The 18,644-nt window shown below is 40.7% G+C and overlaps 1 protein-coding gene across 1 annotated transcript in view; it reads right to left on the reverse strand.

The window, feature by feature from the left end:
- Positions 1-10,687: 10,687 nt before the first annotated feature.
- Positions 10,688-18,644, reverse strand: part of LOC104478051 (macrophage mannose receptor 1) — a 34,174-nt gene continuing 26,217 nt past the window's right edge. Inside the window, exons 24-30 of the mRNA XM_010118307.2 lie at positions 18,034-18,266; positions 16,676-16,841; positions 14,975-15,127; positions 14,193-14,309; positions 13,816-13,983; positions 12,098-12,133; positions 10,688-11,744 (exon numbers count right to left, since the gene is read on the reverse strand). Coding sequence (XP_010116609.2) covers positions 11,545-11,744; positions 12,098-12,133; positions 13,816-13,983; positions 14,193-14,309; positions 14,975-15,127; positions 16,676-16,841; positions 18,034-18,266 — 1,073 coding nt within the window. The 3' untranslated portion in view covers positions 10,688-11,544. The remainder of the gene's footprint in view (positions 11,745-12,097; positions 12,134-13,815; positions 13,984-14,192; positions 14,310-14,974; positions 15,128-16,675; positions 16,842-18,033; positions 18,267-18,644) is intronic.

Genomic DNA, 18,644 nt, shown 5'->3' on the forward strand with positions numbered 1-18,644 from the left:
TCTTTTAGAAATATTTCAAGTATCTGACATGTTTACTTAAAAAATATACCATAGAGCCATACTTATTCTTTAGCTGAGTGAAGCTCACTTCTTTTCCACTTTGTCACTGAGAACAAGAAGAATTAGCAGAAAAAGTAGTACTACAGTGGCCCAGATCAGAAGTCCATCTAATAAATTCTCTTATCTCTTACAGAGTCTAATAATGGATGCTTACAGGAGTGCACATATAAACATATAATGAATATTTGTTCCTCGCTACATCATCCTGTTTTCTCTGAATTAAAGGTTTAAGTACCTCCTGAGCCAGAGATCACATTTGGATTACCGTATTCAACAGCCGCTGTGGACCTATCCTCCAGAAATATGGCAAATGCATTTTTGACAATATACCATCCTATGGTAATTTAAAAGCTCATGATTTTATAGGTTTCCATAATCACCTTGTTTTACAACTGAAAGCTCCTAGTGCATTTAACCTCATTGCATCCAGTAACTCCATAACATTGATCATTTGCTTAATTGTCTGTCACTACACATGTATTTTTAGGGTTAATTTTCCCAAATACATGGTCCTGGTTTCAGCTGGGATGGAGCTAATTTTCATCTCAATAGCTGCTGTGTTTTGGATTTAGCATGGGACTTGGTATGTGAAAAATGTTCATAAATACACTGATGTTAATAGTTGTTGCCAAAGAGACCAAGGACACTGTCCAGCTTCCTAGGTTTCATTAATGTGCAGGTGCGGAAAGCTGGGAGCGGTATAGCCAGTACAGTTGACCCAAACTGGCCAAAGAGACGATTCCATGCCATAAACATCATGCTCAGTATACAAGCGGGGGTTGGCCAGGGAGACAGCTTTCTCTCTCTCGTTCCTTTGCTTGCTGCTCAGTTTTGTGTCCATGATCGCTGCTCAGGACAGGCTGTATTGGTCATTGGGACATCAGGTGGTAAGAAATTGTGCATTGTTCATTTTGTATATTTTAGTATCCCTATATTTTGTTATTATTGTAATTTTCGTTTGCTATTCTACTAAACTGTCTTCATCTCAACCCAAGAATATTCCTCTCTTCCTGATTCTCTCCCTCATCCCACTGGGGAGAGGCGGGGTAAGCAAGCAACTGCATGGTGACTAGGTCTAAACCACAACAATTACTTTGATTTTCATAACACTAAATTTAGTTTCCATTTTATTATCTCATAACTCAGCAGCGGACAAATCTTCTGCAGGTGAACACAGTCAAGCTCAAATTTTGACAACCATGAATTATTCTGCGTAATCAGTAAACACTGCCATTAGCTCTCTCTTCCAGGTGACTCAGGAGTTTTTGAATCGCACATGACCTATATTCTCCACATGTTTATTGAGTCCTTCTAGTAGAGTTGCTAAGCCTGATTTTCCAATACAAAATCCACACTTACTCTTCTATAAACTATCATAGGTATTTTCTAATTCTTTTCTTAATACTGTTTTTACCAGTCTACTTTGGAGAAAATGAGATTAGCTGTCTTACAGTGCTCAGGAAACACAAAGATTCTTTTACAGACTGATGTGGTATTTGTGACTCGCTATTCCTTTGGCACTGGAGATGTTTTCAAGAACAGGTTATGAACTAGAGAAAAAAAAAAGCAACTTCTACTTCTTTTAGAACAACTTCTTGGGATTTTTTTTCCACTTTTTTCTTCAAGTAAGTCAAATTTGAGGAGAATGTGATAACGTGATCAGTATTACAGCAACCTTTACTCAGCGTACTCTGAACAAGGCCTTGTGTTCTTGGGATGGATCAACCCTTTATTGTGACTTTTCACTCCAAAAAGCAGTTATGTATGTGTACACACACGTGTGCTATCTGCATGATAAATACAAGCCTACGTGCAGGTAACTGACATCTTCCATTATTACTGCTTTCTTTATTTTAAGTCTCTCAATCTGTTACAGTCAACAGTATCTCAGTGAACAGTTAAAAAAGACAACAAAAACAGGAGAAAAGGAGAGAATTACTGTTAGCAATTATGCTGATGCTCTCTGATGTGTCAAGGTCATATTGCTTCTAAATGCAATTCCATTTAACTTATTGAAAAATCTGAAAAGAAATGAGTGTACCCCATTAAAGTCTGGAAAAACATAAAACAACAAAATGGACATTTACTGAAAGACAATAAACAGACATTTACAGAAAGACTAGTGATGCAATGAGATAGCTTCATTGTGACAGTAAGAAAAAAAGTTGGAAAGAACAGTGGCCATATTTATATCCCCTAGAGAGGCAAGTCTGGTGTGTAAACAGGTTTCTGAAATTGAGCCAGGAGAATTCCTGTCAATTCTGTGTCACTAATGATAATAACCTAATGTACTCTGCGTTTTAGTAGACTTTTCAGTTAAGATTTAAAAGCAATTAACTGATCTGAAGAATGCTTCTGCAAGATAAAGACATATTTGTATCCCTTTATTAGTGAGGGGGACGCTGAGGCACAGAGTTTTTGATTTGTCACATAATGAACTGGTTACCAGAAGCCACAGTGAGGACCCACACGTCCTCTGGTGCTAATATTGTACAAACTGACCCTAAGAGGGTATATGATGACAAATGCCTACCTGGAACATTAAAGTGATGGTCTCACAAGACTTGTGAGAAGAAAAAAAGGAAATGAAAAAGAAGAAAATGATCAGCATTGTACTATGTTTGCTTTATTTACAAGTCAAACCTAAGAACTATAAGAAAAAACTCTTACATGCCTCTTTAGACTAGAAAAAGGGACAATTCCAGCTGGAGAGAGACGATCAGGATATTATCTCATTTATAATTTAAAAAATTAATTATGAACTCTGAATCACTTCCCTCTCATTTCCAGTGTAGTTCATTGTTTGCCTCCAGGTCCTGCCTCCCAGTAATGCTCGGGGTCTTACCTATTTTGTTTTGAGCAAACCCCGCGTCCGCCGCCTTGGCAGCCTCTCACAGGTAAGTGCAGCCCACTGTTCTCTGGGGGCACGTCCTGGACAGCCCCAGCTGATGTCATTCATATGGCGCCTCATTGCCCTGCAAAGAATAAAGTCTCCTGTCATGCCACGGATGTTGTCTTTGGCTCCAGAGCTTCTGCCAGCGTTTACTCCACCTAAAACAAAATAAAACAAAACCAAAGCAGAGGAACCCACCTGGGGCTCGCCGCCCGGCTGCAGCCTACCGCTCGCTCACTAGGTGGCGCCACTGGCTTCCGCGGAAGATCATAGAATCATAGAATCATGGAATGGTTAGGGTTGGAAGGGACCTTCAAAGGTCATCTAGTCCAACCCCCCTGCAAGGAGAAGGGACATCCCTGACTAGGTCAGGTTGCTCAGAGCCTCATCCAGCCTGGCCTTGAACGTTTCCAGAGATGGGGCCTCCACCACCTTTCTGGGCAACCTGTTCCAGTGTTCTATAACTCGCATCGTAAAAAATTTTTTCCTAATTTCTAATCTAAATCTACCCCCGTCTATTTTAAAACCATTACCTCTCGTCCTATCGCAACAGGCCCTACTAAACAGCCTTTCCCCATCTTTCTTGTAGGCCCCCTTGAGGTACTGGAAGACCACTATCAGGTCTCCCCGGAGCCTCCTCTTCTGCAGGCTGAACAGCCCCAACTCTCTCAGCCTGTCCTCATAAGAGAGGTGCTCCAGCCCTTTTATCATCTTTGTGGCCCTCCTCTGGACCTTCTCCAACTGGTCCATGTCCTTCTTGTGTTGGGGGCTCCAGAACTGGACACAGTACTCCAGGTGGGGTCTCACAAAGGCAGAGTAGAGGGGGAGAATCACCTCCCTCGACCTGCTGGCCACGCTTCTCTTGATGCAGCCCAGGATGCGGTTGGCCTTCTGGGCCGCAAGGGCGCATTGCCTGCTCATGTTAAGCTTCTCATCCACCAGCACTCCCAAGTCCTTCTCCTCAGGGCTGCTGCCAATCCATTCCCCGCCCAGCCTGTATTTGTGCCTGGGATTGCCATGACCCAGGTGCAGGACCTTGCACTTGGCCTGGTTGAACTTCATGAGGTTGGCACGGGCCCACCTCTCCAGCCTGTCAAGGTCCCTCTGGATGGCATCCCTCCCTTCTAGCGTGTTGACAGCACCACACAGTTTGGTGTCATTGGCAAACTTGCTGAGGGTGCTCTCTATCTCACTGTCCATGTCGCCGACAAAGATGTTGAACAGGGCCAGGCCCAGCACGGACCCCTGAGGGACGCCACTCGTGACCGGTCTCCACTTGGACATCGAGCCATTGACCACCACTCTCTGAGTGCGGCCATCCAGCCAACTCCTTATCCACCGAGTGGTCTGTCCATCAGACCCATGTCTCTCTAGTTTAGAGAGAAGGATGTCATGCGAGACAGTGTCAAAAGCTTTGCACAAGTCCAGGTAGATGATATCCATTGCTCGTCCCTTGTCCACCGATGCTGTTACCCCGTCATAGAAGGCCACCAAATTGGTCAGGTGGCTGTTTGCCCTTGGTGAAGCCATGTTGGCTGTCACCAACCATCTCTTTGCTCTCCATGTGCCTTAGCATGGTTTCCAGGAGAATCTGCTCCATGACCTTGCCAGGCACAGAGGTGAGGCTGACCGGCCTGTAGTTACCTGGGTCTTCCTTATTCCCCTTTTTAAAAATTGGGGTTATGTTCCCTCTTTTCCAGTCATCGGGGACCTCACCAGACCGCCACGACTTCTCAAATACGATAGCCAGTGGCTTGGCAACTTCATCCGCCAGTTCCCTCAGGACCCACGGATGGATCTCATCAGGACCCATGGACTTGTGCACCTTCAGGTTCCTTAGATGATCCTGAACCTGCTCTTCCAGTACAATGGGCAGTTCTTCATTCTCGCAGTCCCTGCTTGCACCTTCTACAGCTTGGGCGGTGGGACAGGAACTCTTGTCGGTGAAGACTGAGGCAAAAAAGTCATTGAGAACCTCAGCCTTCTCCATGTCCTGGGTAACCAGGACACCAGTTCCCTTCTGGAGGGGGCCTACATTTTCCCTGGACTTTCTTTTGTCCCCTACGTACCTATAAAAGCTCTTCCTGTTACATTTTATATCCCTGGCCAGATTCAGTTCTGCCAGGGCTTTGGCCTTCCTTACCTTATCCCTGGCCACTCGCGCAGCCTCTTTGTAGTCCTCCCAGGCTACCTGTCCCCACTTCCACCCTCTATAGGCTTCCTTTTTCACTTTCAGTTGGTCCAGGAGCTCCTTGCTCATCCACGCCGGCCTCCTGGCCTTTTTGCCTGACTTGTTTTTCATCGGGATGCACCTCTGCTGAGCTTGGAGGAGGTGCTCCTTGAATATGGACCAACTTTCCTGGGCCCCTCTTCCCTCCAGGGCCGCCTCCCATGGCACTTGGCCCATCAGGTCCCTGAAGAGGCCGAAGTCCGCCTTCCTGAAGTCTAGGGCAGAGAGCTTGCCATGTATTTTCCTTGCTGCCCCCGTGGATCTTGAACTCCACCATGGCGCTCATCGCGCCGGCCGCCATTTTGGGCGCGAAGCTGGAGGCTCACCCGCTCCACGACATAACCGCAGCGCGGCCGCGCTGCTCGGTCTGGTCGATTTTTTCACCTGCTACTGCTGGGCTCTTATCACCTTTGTCTGTCCCCCACTGCCGACCCGACAGCGAAGAGAAACTCCCAGCCCCAGTGAGCCTGGCTGGCTCCGCAGAGGTCGGGCACCTGGGCAGCTCCCATGGAGGCTGGAGGGGAGGTTTCCCTGCTCCCTACCAGTGCGTGTAGGGTGACTGGGACGGGATCCCTGGCGGCCACAGGGCCTGTGCTGGTGGTGCAAGTGTTGGGGGAAGCATGAACGAGGGAGAGAGGCGTGCAAGCCATGCGACCCCCGGGCTGAGCCGCTGTACACTGTCCTCCCCGGCACTGGGGAAGGCTGTGTGTCTTTCAGCCCAGGGATAGCACATGAGCAAAGTGTAGGGCAACAGGCAGCTGTATGCTGTGGAGAGGCATGCAGGGCAAAAGAAGGGGTTTGGAACTCTCCTTTCAGTTTGGGGCAGTGTCGTTTTGTGAGGCTTGACTCACCACATTGAACGCCAATGTGGCCACTCGTTCAGTAAGGAGGATGGTCAGGTCACAGGGTTGAGGTTGGAAGGGAAATCACCTGGTCCAGCCACTGGCATCAAGCAGAACTGTGAATATCTTCGAGCCTGGAGACTCCACAACCTCCCTGGGCAGCCTCAGCAAGTCTTCAGGGCACACAGCAAATCCGGGCTCCTTTATTGTGCAGAAGACACACTCTCTGACAGTCATGCCTCAGCCCACTGGCCAGAGTCATGGGTGACATCTAGAAAGTAGTCTAGGAGGAGGAAGACTCTTCCCCAAGGTCTTCAGTTGCAATGCTGTTCGAGGAGGTGGAAATAAAAACTTAACTTGTCAGCCATGGCTAGTCTTTGATGGAGCCCAGTCCTCAGTTCCTGGCTCATGGTGTACTGGGATGCTACTGCAGACTTGTCACCTTGATGTCTATGTGGTCTTGTAGGACAATCATTTCTCCATTTTGCAGCTTCTGCAAAAAAATCCACAGAACTTGACTCAGGCGAAGTTCAGAATAATGTAAACCATGCATTAATTGTGATTAATGAATTTGCATGTCACAAATTTCATATAATTCATAAAGGAAATTTGTAAACCACATGGCCCAGATCTGGTGCAGTCTATTACATACAGTAACTTATAAAGGTCAGCAAAGAGAAGAGTAGACCCACTGATGCCCTCCCTTCTAAGCCTTTTGAATACATTAAGCACTTTAAACACTTAGGAAAACAGAATTGAAGTGTACTCTCTTAGACTTTAAGGGCTTTTTCATTACCTATTACTTACACATTTTAAAGCTTCACACTTGGACAAGCATAAGGACTGAATCCAGATGTTAAATTGCTTATTATGACTTTTAATCTTCACATTTCTACAAACAACCCTACTGTGTCTTAAGAAGACAAACAAGTTTTGTGGAAGTGGTTTCAGGCTAGTTTCAACATTGACAGAAATAAAAATTCTGGACGCATATTCACATAATATTTTCCACATTTTTCATCACAGTAATTTGCAATGACAGTATAGTACCTTTCATACATAGGCTCAGCTATCTAAGACACCTGAAGGGGATGGAATTCATCTCACATAATGCAGGTATGTAAAATGTAGACACATCTAGGTAAACTACTCACCTGAGATCTCCACTGTAATCAACATATAGAAATGAGTTCATTAGAGTGCAGTTACTCAGTTTGATCTAGAGAGGTTTTTCATCAGCCCTCCCTTTAATCCTGACCCGTAAGCTCTCTGTCAGCTCCTGATTCATCCCCAGGTGGAGCTCCATGCACTGCAGCTGGTCATTGACATAGAGGGTGACACCCTCTCCTCATCTCCCCTGCCTGTCCTTCCTAGAGAGCCTGTATCCCTCCATTCCAACTCCCCAGTCATAGGAGCCATCCCACCATGTCTCCGTGATGCCAACAAGGTCGTAGGTGTGCACACATCTCTAACTCTTCTTGTTTGTTCCCCATGCTACGTGCATTGGCATAGAGGCACTTAAGCTGGGCCCCTAATGAAGCTGACTTGCTGACTGGAGCGGCTGGAATACCTTTTAGCTGTGTTTTAGGTGCTCTCCTACTTACTTATGATCCTTCCCCAAGTTCTGGCCACCTGTTGGTAGCACTCTCACCATACTGACAGTAGTGGGATGGATTGTGCTTCCCCTCCCCCAGTAACATTAGTTTAAAGCCCTCTTTACCAGCTTGGCAAGCTTTTGGTGGAAGACACTCTTTCCCTTCTCTGTCAGGTGGACCCCATCAGCCCCTAGTAGACCAGGTTTCTCAAAGTGAGTCGCATGGTCTAAGTAGCCAAACCCCTGGCTGTGGTACCATTCCTGTAGCCATTTGTTGATTTGCCAGATTCAACTGGCCCTTTCATGCCCCTTCCCTTTGACCAGGAGGATAGATGAAAAGACTACCTGCACCTCAGAGTCCTTAACCATTGCTCAAGGGCTCTGTAGTCCTTCTTGATACTCCTCAGGCTGCTGTTGGCTGTGTCACTGGTGGCCACGTGAAACAGCAGTAGCGGATAATAGTCAGTGGGCTGTACGAGCTTTGGTAATCTCTTGGTGACATCCCTATATTTTGTACACCATATCATGCCAACTTTTCTGTGCCTACAGTTGAAAAATAAAACTTTTCCTTTGTCTGCGAGAAGACTAACAAGTCTATATTTCCATTACTGAATTACATTTTCCTGTCACAAAATTATCACAATGTAGTTACAGAGGAGGTCGTGTGTCCTTCAGAAACTCGTGAGGAAAATCAAGCAGCATTTTTTTATGAAAACGAGAGGAAAAATCCTACACAAATACACATACATACATCAGTATAAACATTTGTATTTGACAACAGTGCTGGGATGTCTTTTTTTTCTCCACACAGACACGTTCATAGTAAGCAGTGTTTTTCTTATCCCAGGCACTGAACTGACAACTGGTTTTAATTATAGAGGACTTTTTGACAAGAAAAGAGAAACATGCAGACAACTGACTTGGGCAGAAACACTGGGATTAAGCATTGAAAGGGATATGGGTCTTCTCTGCTGTTTGAAGTTTAACAAAGTGCAACTCCGCCCTCTTCTGTGTCTGAGCAATGCATAAGGTGGTGTGGTGAATCTCTTGGTCGTATCTATATCCAGTCCAAAAGATAAATACAGAGGAGTCAGAGTGTTCGGATCCATCGGTCTCTGCACCACTGGCTGTTCAGTTGTTTAAGACTTGCTATGTTGAATGACCTATCCTTGCTGTGACAATGCTGTCTCATGCTGCAAGTGGCGGGTAACAATGACAGTGCCTGCCTGATGCAGGCAGGTCTGGTCAGGGCTGTCGCCCTTTCCCCAGGTACAAGCACCACTACACTGGCTCTCACTCTGTCACTGTTTTCACTGCCGTTCTCGCCACAGTGTTCTCTGTCTTTCCCATTTCCGTAAGAATCACTTTGGATCAGCCTTTGTAGTGTCTTGCAGGAGGATGAGCAGCATACCTTATGTCTAGCCTATGATCCTGTCCATTTCTTGTTCAGGCATGATGTTTGTTCTAGCTACTGCAGCTGTACATAAAAATGTATTTATATCAAAAGGTTTTCATATGATAACACAGATGGCTGGCATGCAGAGCAGCCCAACTACTCAGCTCTCTGTGCTTCCCACATGGTGGTGATACCAGCCAGGCTTCTCCTCTGGAGGTCCTAGACTGTGCTATATCTGGTCACCAGAACACCTCTATTATGAGCTCCTGATTTTTACAATTAACTACAAATAACTTTTTTTTTAAAAAAATAGTCTCTTCTACTGTATGTTTCCTTTTTTTTTCTTTTGGGAAAGGTAGTTTTAATTTATCAGACTCACTAGGCTGGACGTATATATGGTAGGATCCAGCAGCCTATCCTGTTTGTAAGTAGAGAGCAGGAAAAGCATTTTCACTACTTACTCATCCAAAAGGCAAACATAACTCTGTATTCCCAGATTTCTGTAGCACATACCAGGAAACATTTTTATCTCTAGTCATCACCATGGGAAGCAGGTGGTGTTTTTCTCATTTGCACTGTTTTGTGCAAAGTTCTCTCAGCTATTTCCTATTTCCTCCTGAAAATAGCAGTGACTGTGTCTCTATCACAGGAGCTGGTATTACAGGATTTATTGTAGTAATTTAAGAAATTTCTTTTTATCTAAGGGCTTTTATCTCTGGGCTTTACAAAGTGTTTGATGAACATTAATTGTAAAATTTTTGTTTGGTTTACTTAAATTTTAGCTCTATTTTAAGTAACCTGTAGGAAGTTTTTTGTTGATTTTGGTTTTTTGGGTTTCTTTTTAACAAGTCACTTGGTTAAGCAATGTGTTACAGACATACCAGAAAGGAAAAAGCTGTACAATCTTTAGACATCCTCCTGTATCTGTGGTTGGTGAAACTTCTTTATAAACTTTTGCAAAGGTATAGAATAATGTGTGTCCATCCAGCAAAGGAGTGCAGGTGAAATAATTGAAAGCTCAGGAGGAAACATGTTAGCAGAGGTGCCCTGTGGTTTAAGGTTGCCCTTGATAAAACAAGTGAAGTAAGTATTCGTAAAGGAAGAAAGTACTTCCATTCTAAGTAGCTATCAATAACATTTTTATTTAGGATCCTTTATTGTTTACTGTCTACAGAAAAGGTAAATAATAGAGGTAATGTAAGTGTGTTCTTGAGGTGCTCAGGCACCAATGTCAGGTGCACAGATGTCTTGGTGCAGAAACTTATGTACAACTTATTCCAAATATTCTCTTCTATTTAAAAGAGAGATTTAGGATGGGGTCATCTATTTGTGAGTCAGAGACCTTAAGTATAGGGAGACTGTAAGAAATTCTGAATACAGTTATCATAGAAGGGTGAAAGGGAGAATCTGTTTCCCGTTACAGATACTTGGTAGAGTCTCCTCTGCTCTAGCCCTGCTCCTCTGTATGCTTCTTCACTGCCAGGTGCCCTCCTGTGGCTTGCAGAAAGGTATTTGCATAACTCAGGAGGGATGATACATGTCTTAAAACATGCAGAAAGATAAACTATCCCCTGAGGCACATACTGCTATTGTATGCAATTGAAGAAAAGTTGAAAGGGGATCTAGGCAGTACATTATCAAATGAAATCACAACAAAAAATGGAAGAATTAATTTTTTTAAAAGTACATCAGTGATTTTATTTCTCTAAACTGTAGAGTTATGTAGTATAGTATAAGACAGCCATTTATTATACATGCTTGGATTAAAAAAGAAGCATCTCTGCATAGTGAAAGCATAATTACCAAAATAAAACTCAATGAAAAGCTCATGAACTATTGTATTTCTATTATTAATTTAAACCTAGCAGGAAAATGTTGATATTTGAAGAATAATAAAAGGCACAAGGCTGTAGGAAATGGCATAATTATTCCCAGAGTTCAGACTAGACTAGAAGTAGGAATAAAGGAGTCTTTTCATTTTTTTTCCATCTTTCCATCTATTTTTTTTTTTGTAAGGAAATAGTATTTAATTCACAGATGCAAGTTTTATCATAGGTTTTACATGAATGAAAAGATAGTATCATAAACTGTGAAGCTGAAAATCTGAAATGGGCAGTGTTTCCCATTATAGTCTGGGGAACACTGAAGCAATACAGCAGGAAAAAGTATGCAAAGATACAAGCAAAAATGAGACTCTCTACGTGAGTTAAATAAAATAATTTCACATAGTAAATATCAGTCAAAGTTTTCCCCTAACACCTGCAGAGACACCTTTTCAGTCATACTGATTTATATATAAAAAAAAGATGTGTACTCCCCAAACTAAAAACAACAAAAAGAAATTCTGTAACACTTTGGAGGGAATTTTTGAGGGAGTATATATGTGTGTGCATTTATATAAATCCCTGAAATATATATTTATGAGGAGAGAAGTCTATTATCTGGGTAGGGGAATGCAAAGCTGGCATAAGATTTCATGGATTCATAGGCTGGTTTTTGTTAGTTGGAACTCATGGGCATTTTGTCAGACTACATGTCGGTATGTGCATCTTTTTCTTGGGTATCTGCTGTTGCTTCTGGTCCACTCATTCCGGTTGAAATATGTAGCAGGTTTTGTCTTTTCTTCCTCAAGTAGACATACATGATACTTCCAGCTCCAACTATAGACAGGGCTAGAATAACTAACAGCCAGATGACGCCAGCAGAAAATACTTTCTCCATTTTCCCTTCTGTAAGTGAATGAAATGGAATCAACACCTTTATTTCAAGAGATTTCAGAATCTAGTAATAAGTGGATTTTTTTTAAAAAATAGAAATTGTACAAATACAATACGCGTGAAGATTTTAAGTTCAACAAGTGGTTTGGGTATTTTTATTTAATAACAAAACCAAACAAAATAATTAAATCTAATCAAAATCCAACTTACTTTAGAATAAAGTCTATATCCTATATCTAGATACAGATTAAGTTTATAGACTTTTTATTTTTAATTACTCTCAAAATTAATACCTAGAAACTAATTATGTTCTTGTTGTATTTTAATATCTCCTTATGATTCTACTTAAAAGGAATTCTGCTTACCTTTATTTTCTGTTGACCTCTCTGCTTTTTCAGGAGCTTTTAGAAGGAAAATAAAATGTTTATTTTGAGTGCTTAAAAAAAAAAGAGGCATTTTAAACTTCGTAAGTCCAGATGCTCCTGACAATTCCCCCTAAATCCACTTGCTGGTGACAATTGCTCTCCCAGAGAGATGGAGCTAAGCGTGTGTAAACCTCTAGTAGGATGATTGACACTTTTCTTCCAAGATCATCTGACCTCCTCAGTTGCGATACCCAATGAGACATGAAATTAGAGTCAGATTTCTGTTATTTCTAAAAGCACTTTCAAATATGTTCATTTCTGAGAAACTACCCAGAGGGTCCTTAATAATTTTAAGGTGTTTTTTGAAACAGGAAGAATTTCCTGAATGGAGGTCTCGAGTGTTAGAGATGTATCATTAGCATTTTACTTAAGCTGAAAAGGATCTTGTGTGAGTTTAGTCCCTGCTGTCAGAGACAACCATTGTCTCTGGATGTAGTTCCTATGGTAATTGCACTTCCTAAACTCAGCAGGTAAGGGAAATTGAGCAGAAATACAAAGTCTGATGAAACAAAATGTTCATGTTCTGGACCGCTTTCATTTAGTCTCTGTTGGTAATCAAACTCATGCATTTTCTTGCAGATGATAATTTTGCTATGAGAGTACCAGCATTTTATTAAACATGATTCTATCACACTGTAGGTAAAGATTACCACAAGAATGTATATTATCGTATTCCTCTAATCTGTCAGCCCAGAGGACAGTAGTTAAAGGAATCACCAATTCCAACATTTGTACAAAACAATTTTCATTGCAGTCATTGGAACAAGTTTGGTTTGTTGGGTTTTTGTTTTTTTTTTTTTTTTTGTCTATATTCAGCTGAAATTAAACTGTATGTTGCTTTTGAGCTTAGATTGTGTGATATTTCAGGGAAAATGTTGCTGAAAACTGGGTCTTATTAAAAATTAGTGGTCTTTGGCCATTCTTTTGCCTAAACATAGGGGTCTGAAGTATTCATGATGGCTGGATGGGGCTGATGGTAGTTTTACAGGACTTATGAAGGCAGCCTGAGAGGGTTGGGGCTGTTCAACGTGGAAAAGAGAAGGCTCTAGGGAGATGTTCTAGCAGTCTTCCAGTACCTAAAGGGGGCTTATAAGAAGGATAGGGAGAAACTCTTCAGCAGAGCCTATTATGATAGGACAAGGGGTAATGCTTTTAAAATCGAGGGAGGTAGATTCAAATGGGACTTAAGGAAAAAAAAAAATTACAGTGACAAGGGGTAATGCTTTTAAAATCGAGGGAGGTAGATTCAAATGGGACTTAAGGAAAAAAAAAAATTACAGTGTAGCTGGTGGATCCCTGGGTTGGATTGTCCAGAGAGATGGTAGATGCCCCATCCCTGGAAACATTCAAGGCCAGATTGGATGGGGCTCTGAGCAACCTGATCTGGTTGAAGATTTCGTGCTCCTTGCAGATGAGTTGGACTAGATGACTTTTAAAGATCCCTTCCAACCCAAACTATTCTATGATTATAGCAGATGCAGATTCCTGAGGCGGCAGTTGGAAGCCACGTGGGGCTCCTCAGTATTTAGCAGCCAAATCCTGCCATTAGAGTCTGTTGGTTTTGCACACAAACCTATCATGTTTTACACTTTTACGTTCTACCATGAAAATACGTTATCAGGCATTATTAACCTTAATGTATTAGAAATGCTACTTACTTTTTGTTTTTTTACAGATATATCCTTTTTTGAAAGAACAGATGTTGGTGTTCCAGTAGCCAGACAATGCACATACTTCTCCACACTCTTTATGCCTTTTATTTGAAGGTTCTCCCATTTGCCAGTTGACAAAATCCATTGCAGATTTGTCTGTCCATACCCACTGTCCTAATATTTAAAATGAGCATACATGTATAAAATACAGGGGTTTAGACAGATAGAATAAGTTGTGATGGGGAAACAAAAAATTTAAAACATGCATAAGTAGTTAAATGTTTGTTACATTCTTAAGCATATGTAAGTTGCTTTCTTTTTAATAGAACATAGCATCATTTTCTATGACATGATGATATATGATTAAATATTGAAGATATTACCTCTGTCATTTTCCTTTAGCCCTATCCAAAAGTTCGGTGATTTTCCATGGAGTATCTTAATGGTATCTGACAGGAAGTTTGCTTCCGTGTAGTCTCCTACTGATACCAAATTAGCAGCTGAAAAAATATTAATGAGAACATCACAGTTTCTCATTTTCTTACAGCATAAGTCAATAAACACATTAAAAATATGCAAAAAGATATAAAAGACACTGATTATTGCACTTAATATTCCCCAGTCTCATTATGGTTATTGTATTGCTGTATTCGATTTTGAGCATGACTGTAAGCTGTATGGATGAAAATCAACATGAAGACAGATTTTTGTTTAGCCTTTGTTATTTTAGAGAAGAATTGGTCTCCTGCAATACTTTTTGGACAGGTCCAACTACACCCCTTAATGTGATACAAATAGGCTGAAAGTCGTGCATATGAAGTAGTCGGCACCATGCATGTTGCCACTACAGCTCTATCACCCACCAGTGGCTGGGCAGCAGCCTTGTTGGTAGTCTAAAATTGTTTGTCTCCCTACCCAATGACTGGTTTAAAAAGAAAACAGTAGGAATTTCGTGGTTTTGAGATATTCATATTTCACTTGGAGTCTGAGATGTCAGATGCCTCTGTCTCTGTCAAAGTTTAGTTTTATTGTGAAGAAGTATGCTCAGAAAAGCAAGCTGAGAAGCATGAAGTTTTAAGTTTTAAAGTAATTTAAGAGTTACATAGCAATATCTCCTATTATTTTATGAATTTACTTACATCTTCAGTCTTTCGAAGACACTCACCTAGTCGGGCACATTCCTGGTGAGCTTGAGACCAGCTTCTTTTCCTGGAGGCCTCAAAGTAATAGCAGTGACCATGGAAAGGTATCCAAGATTTGTGTCCTCTGGATTCAGGGCATTTTCCAGGAAGTTGCGGGGGCTCAGTAGGGGCCATTACTGATAAGAGAGCAGGTAGTTGGAATACAGTTATTTTATAAAATTTGTTTTTCCCGTTAGTAAGACAAAACTAAACAGACTAATTAGGTTTGTCATCATAGAAGAAATGAAGCATATTCTAAAAAGAGCTTGACTATAGCTTTGATTTAGTGTTTGAGAGCATATTTTTTTTCGTATTTATTTATCAAGATGATTAGGAAGATACAGTAGACTATAAGAAGTATAGATTCTGTCCAGTGATAATTTCTGTGATTACTGTAGTCAATAAAATATCCAACTGGTTTTCTAGCATAAATATCTGCTTGATTAGTTTAAACTGCTATTTTTAAAATGTCTTATGACATTTCAGTCTCATTTTTTGACAGGATCAAAACCTTAGAGCAGAAACTGTGATTGTGAATGAAAGTGTTGGTATAACTAAACATGGTTTGCAGGATTTTTTATTAAACGGCATCCTGAGTAAATTCCATAGTGATTGATATAATAGGAAGATTTTGGATGAGAAGATAAATGCAGATGCAATGAAAATTAAATGTTCTGCCAAATTACATTTTCTTCCTGTGAGTCTTCTGCAGTCTATTTCTTTCCCTATTAACGAACATTCAGCTCTCAAATTAGATTTCCAGAATATTAAAGTGAAAAGAGACATTATATATAAAATCTGAGCATTTTTGTCAAATTAACACCTTAGGATGTAATTCGGCATGTAATTTTAAATTTTCTAATGGTTAAAGATCTTCCATAATGTTGATGAAAATGAGTATATTTGACTAAATTGTGAGCTCCTACTTATTGCCATATAAATTATAGAAGTTTGTGCTTGGAATGCTCCTCAAGGGGTTATTTACTTCCTCCTTGTGCACACAGGTCACATGAAGTTGATAAATAATTATGTCATTTCTAGCAGATATTTGTCCTGTCTGTTCTTAGTGACCTGTAGTGATGGAAATTCTCTGACTTGGCCAAAGTATTTACTAAAGGCTTCTGTACTGATAAAATTAGATGGTTTTCCTTGCCATATTTAAGTCTGTCACTCCTTTCCACCTCATGTCACACATGGTGAAAAATTTAATTCCATTTCTTGAGGGCTCATTTTTAGTATTTAAATTTGATAATCTGGTTTCTCTTAGTCTTTTCTCCAATTCCAATTATATTTTTTTCTTATAATTCTTGTTTCCTGGTCATCCAAAAACGCTACTTGACTGACAGCCTTTTCAAACTTTAGTGCTCCAGACTGGGTACAGAATTCCATCTGATGCCTAATCGCAGCAGATTTCATAGAAAGTCAATTACTTTTCTTATTAGAATAAGTAGTTAAGAAATCAATAAGTATTCAGTCCTTTGTTTCGTAGGCTTTTGGTAATTATTATGAATTTATTTATTCTGGGAAGAATATTCATGTAAATATTTAGAGCTAGTTGGTTAGCTACACATATCTTCCTGTATACTAGTGTATAAAATAAATATTTTTCCAGTGGCTTCTTGTATTTAGCACAGTTGATAAATCCTCACACCCTCTAATTAGAACACTGATATTCAATTGCTTACCATCTGATTTTTTACAGGCATAAAAGAGCTTTTCCTTGCAAGAAGCTGTCTTCCAGGTTCCATCAGTATCTAGATAGACACATGCTAATGTCTGTTTTGGTTCCCCGCTGGACCACTTGCTGTAAGATAATCTCCATCTGTCAATCCATTGATACTTGCCATTGGTCTGGAAACAAAATCTGTGTGGTAAATTCAAGGTTGCTGAGAGTGACATAGTTACTACAGAGGATCCTCAAGAGGACTGCCATGTAACTGGTATGGAATCATATGTTTACTAATTCCACTTTTTTGTGCTTTCAAATGCAGCGAAATGTACAATGTCTGTTATCCACAAATGTGAATGCAGAATGATTTTTTTTTTTCTATGCTCTAAAAAGTGTCTAACATTAATTCAGAGCATTTTTCAAGCATTGGGAAATGGAAGGGGGAAAAAAAAGGGGACATGAGAGAAGGCATAAAACTGGAAGTCAGATAAAACTTCCTGTTGGTACAACCCCCCAAAGGTCTGCATGGAAAATGGGAGTCTGTGTGGGAATGTTCTTAATAAGTGGCGCTGATTGCCATCACTATAGCTGTAGTTATCATGACTGTGATTCATGAGGAAGAGTGTAGCATGTCAAAACACACCTACCATCCAAATGCTTGCCCTCTGTTGTCATACAATTGATGTAGACATCTCACAAACAGAAAAGTATTTTTTTCTGTAATATTCTAACTTCTTAATGGGATCATTTACACCAATTGCATTTTCAAATGAAAAAAATACATCGATTGGTCAGTATGTACCATATCATATAGCCCCCAGATTCCTTTAACTAATTTTTACCCCTGTTTCTGTCCACACCTGTATTTTGCTACTGCTACCATAAATAAGACTACTATAGTAGAATGTTTGAGCATAAACACACACAGTAAAAATCATTCCTTCACAGGTCTCAGATGTGTGACCTGAGATGTCGTGTCAGTGATCACTGAGGTACAAAAACACACGGCAGGAGGGTAGGATGCATGTTGTTCCTGGAATATCTTTTAGATTAAAATAAACTCAAAATGTGGGAGATTTTACAATTTGTATTTGAGACGCTTTAAATTATTCCAAACAACACACAGCATTGTTATATACCGGTTACTGGTTTGCAGGAGCATTCCCTTATGCTAAAGCATGTGAGAGTTCTTATTTCATTAAAATCTCCACTGGAAGAGTCTTATTTGAAGAACTCCAGCATCAATGGGTACTGTAACATGATGTTTTGAGCCCTGCACAGGCATAAATTCCTATAGTTTACAAGATGAGAGCATAAAGTAAGATCAGATCCAGTGTCAGCTTGACTACTTGTATGTAATCTATGTATTCTTACCATGTTGCTGTTAAGACCAATCCACAGAGGCTCGCTGTATTCCTGTGCAAGTAAGAACAAGAGTGCCTGGCTATATGGGTCTAAAATGCTGGCAAGTTCTGAGGCATTGTTATTGCAGTTTTTCTGTGCTTCCTCCCAATTCATTTTGGAACGTGAAACAAAATAGCTGATGCCACCAGAATGGTCAAAAGCGAAGTCCAGCGCTGTTGCTGATGGCTTAAAGAGTTCAGGATCTGTAGGAATGAGGAGAAAAAAAAAACTAAAGCCACCCTAAGAACAGTTAAATCTGGAGGCCACATATTTGACTTGAGCGACTGAATAACGTCTGCATTATTTACAAATCTAGTAGAAAATTGTTAATGGAATGGAACACCTTCACAGATAACTTCAGAACAACAGTGAACTTTCTGGATGAAAGAAATACATTGTCAGCCTTTTTTGAATTTTGAATTTGAATTTTTGAGAATTTTGAATCAGTAAATTCACAGTATCTTATCTTGCAGAGGTAAATTCACTCCATCGGTGAAAAGTAGCACATCTACCCTATGTGTTTTCAAAATACTCTTTGCAGCTTAGCGGCTTTGTAACTATCAATCATGTTTATTTGGATA

The sequence above is a fragment of the Chlamydotis macqueenii genome, chromosome 2, assembly GCF_036417535.1.
Source record: "Chlamydotis macqueenii isolate bChlMac1 chromosome 2, bChlMac1.mat, whole genome shotgun sequence".
NCBI lineage: Eukaryota > Metazoa > Chordata > Aves > Otidiformes > Otididae > Chlamydotis > Chlamydotis macqueenii.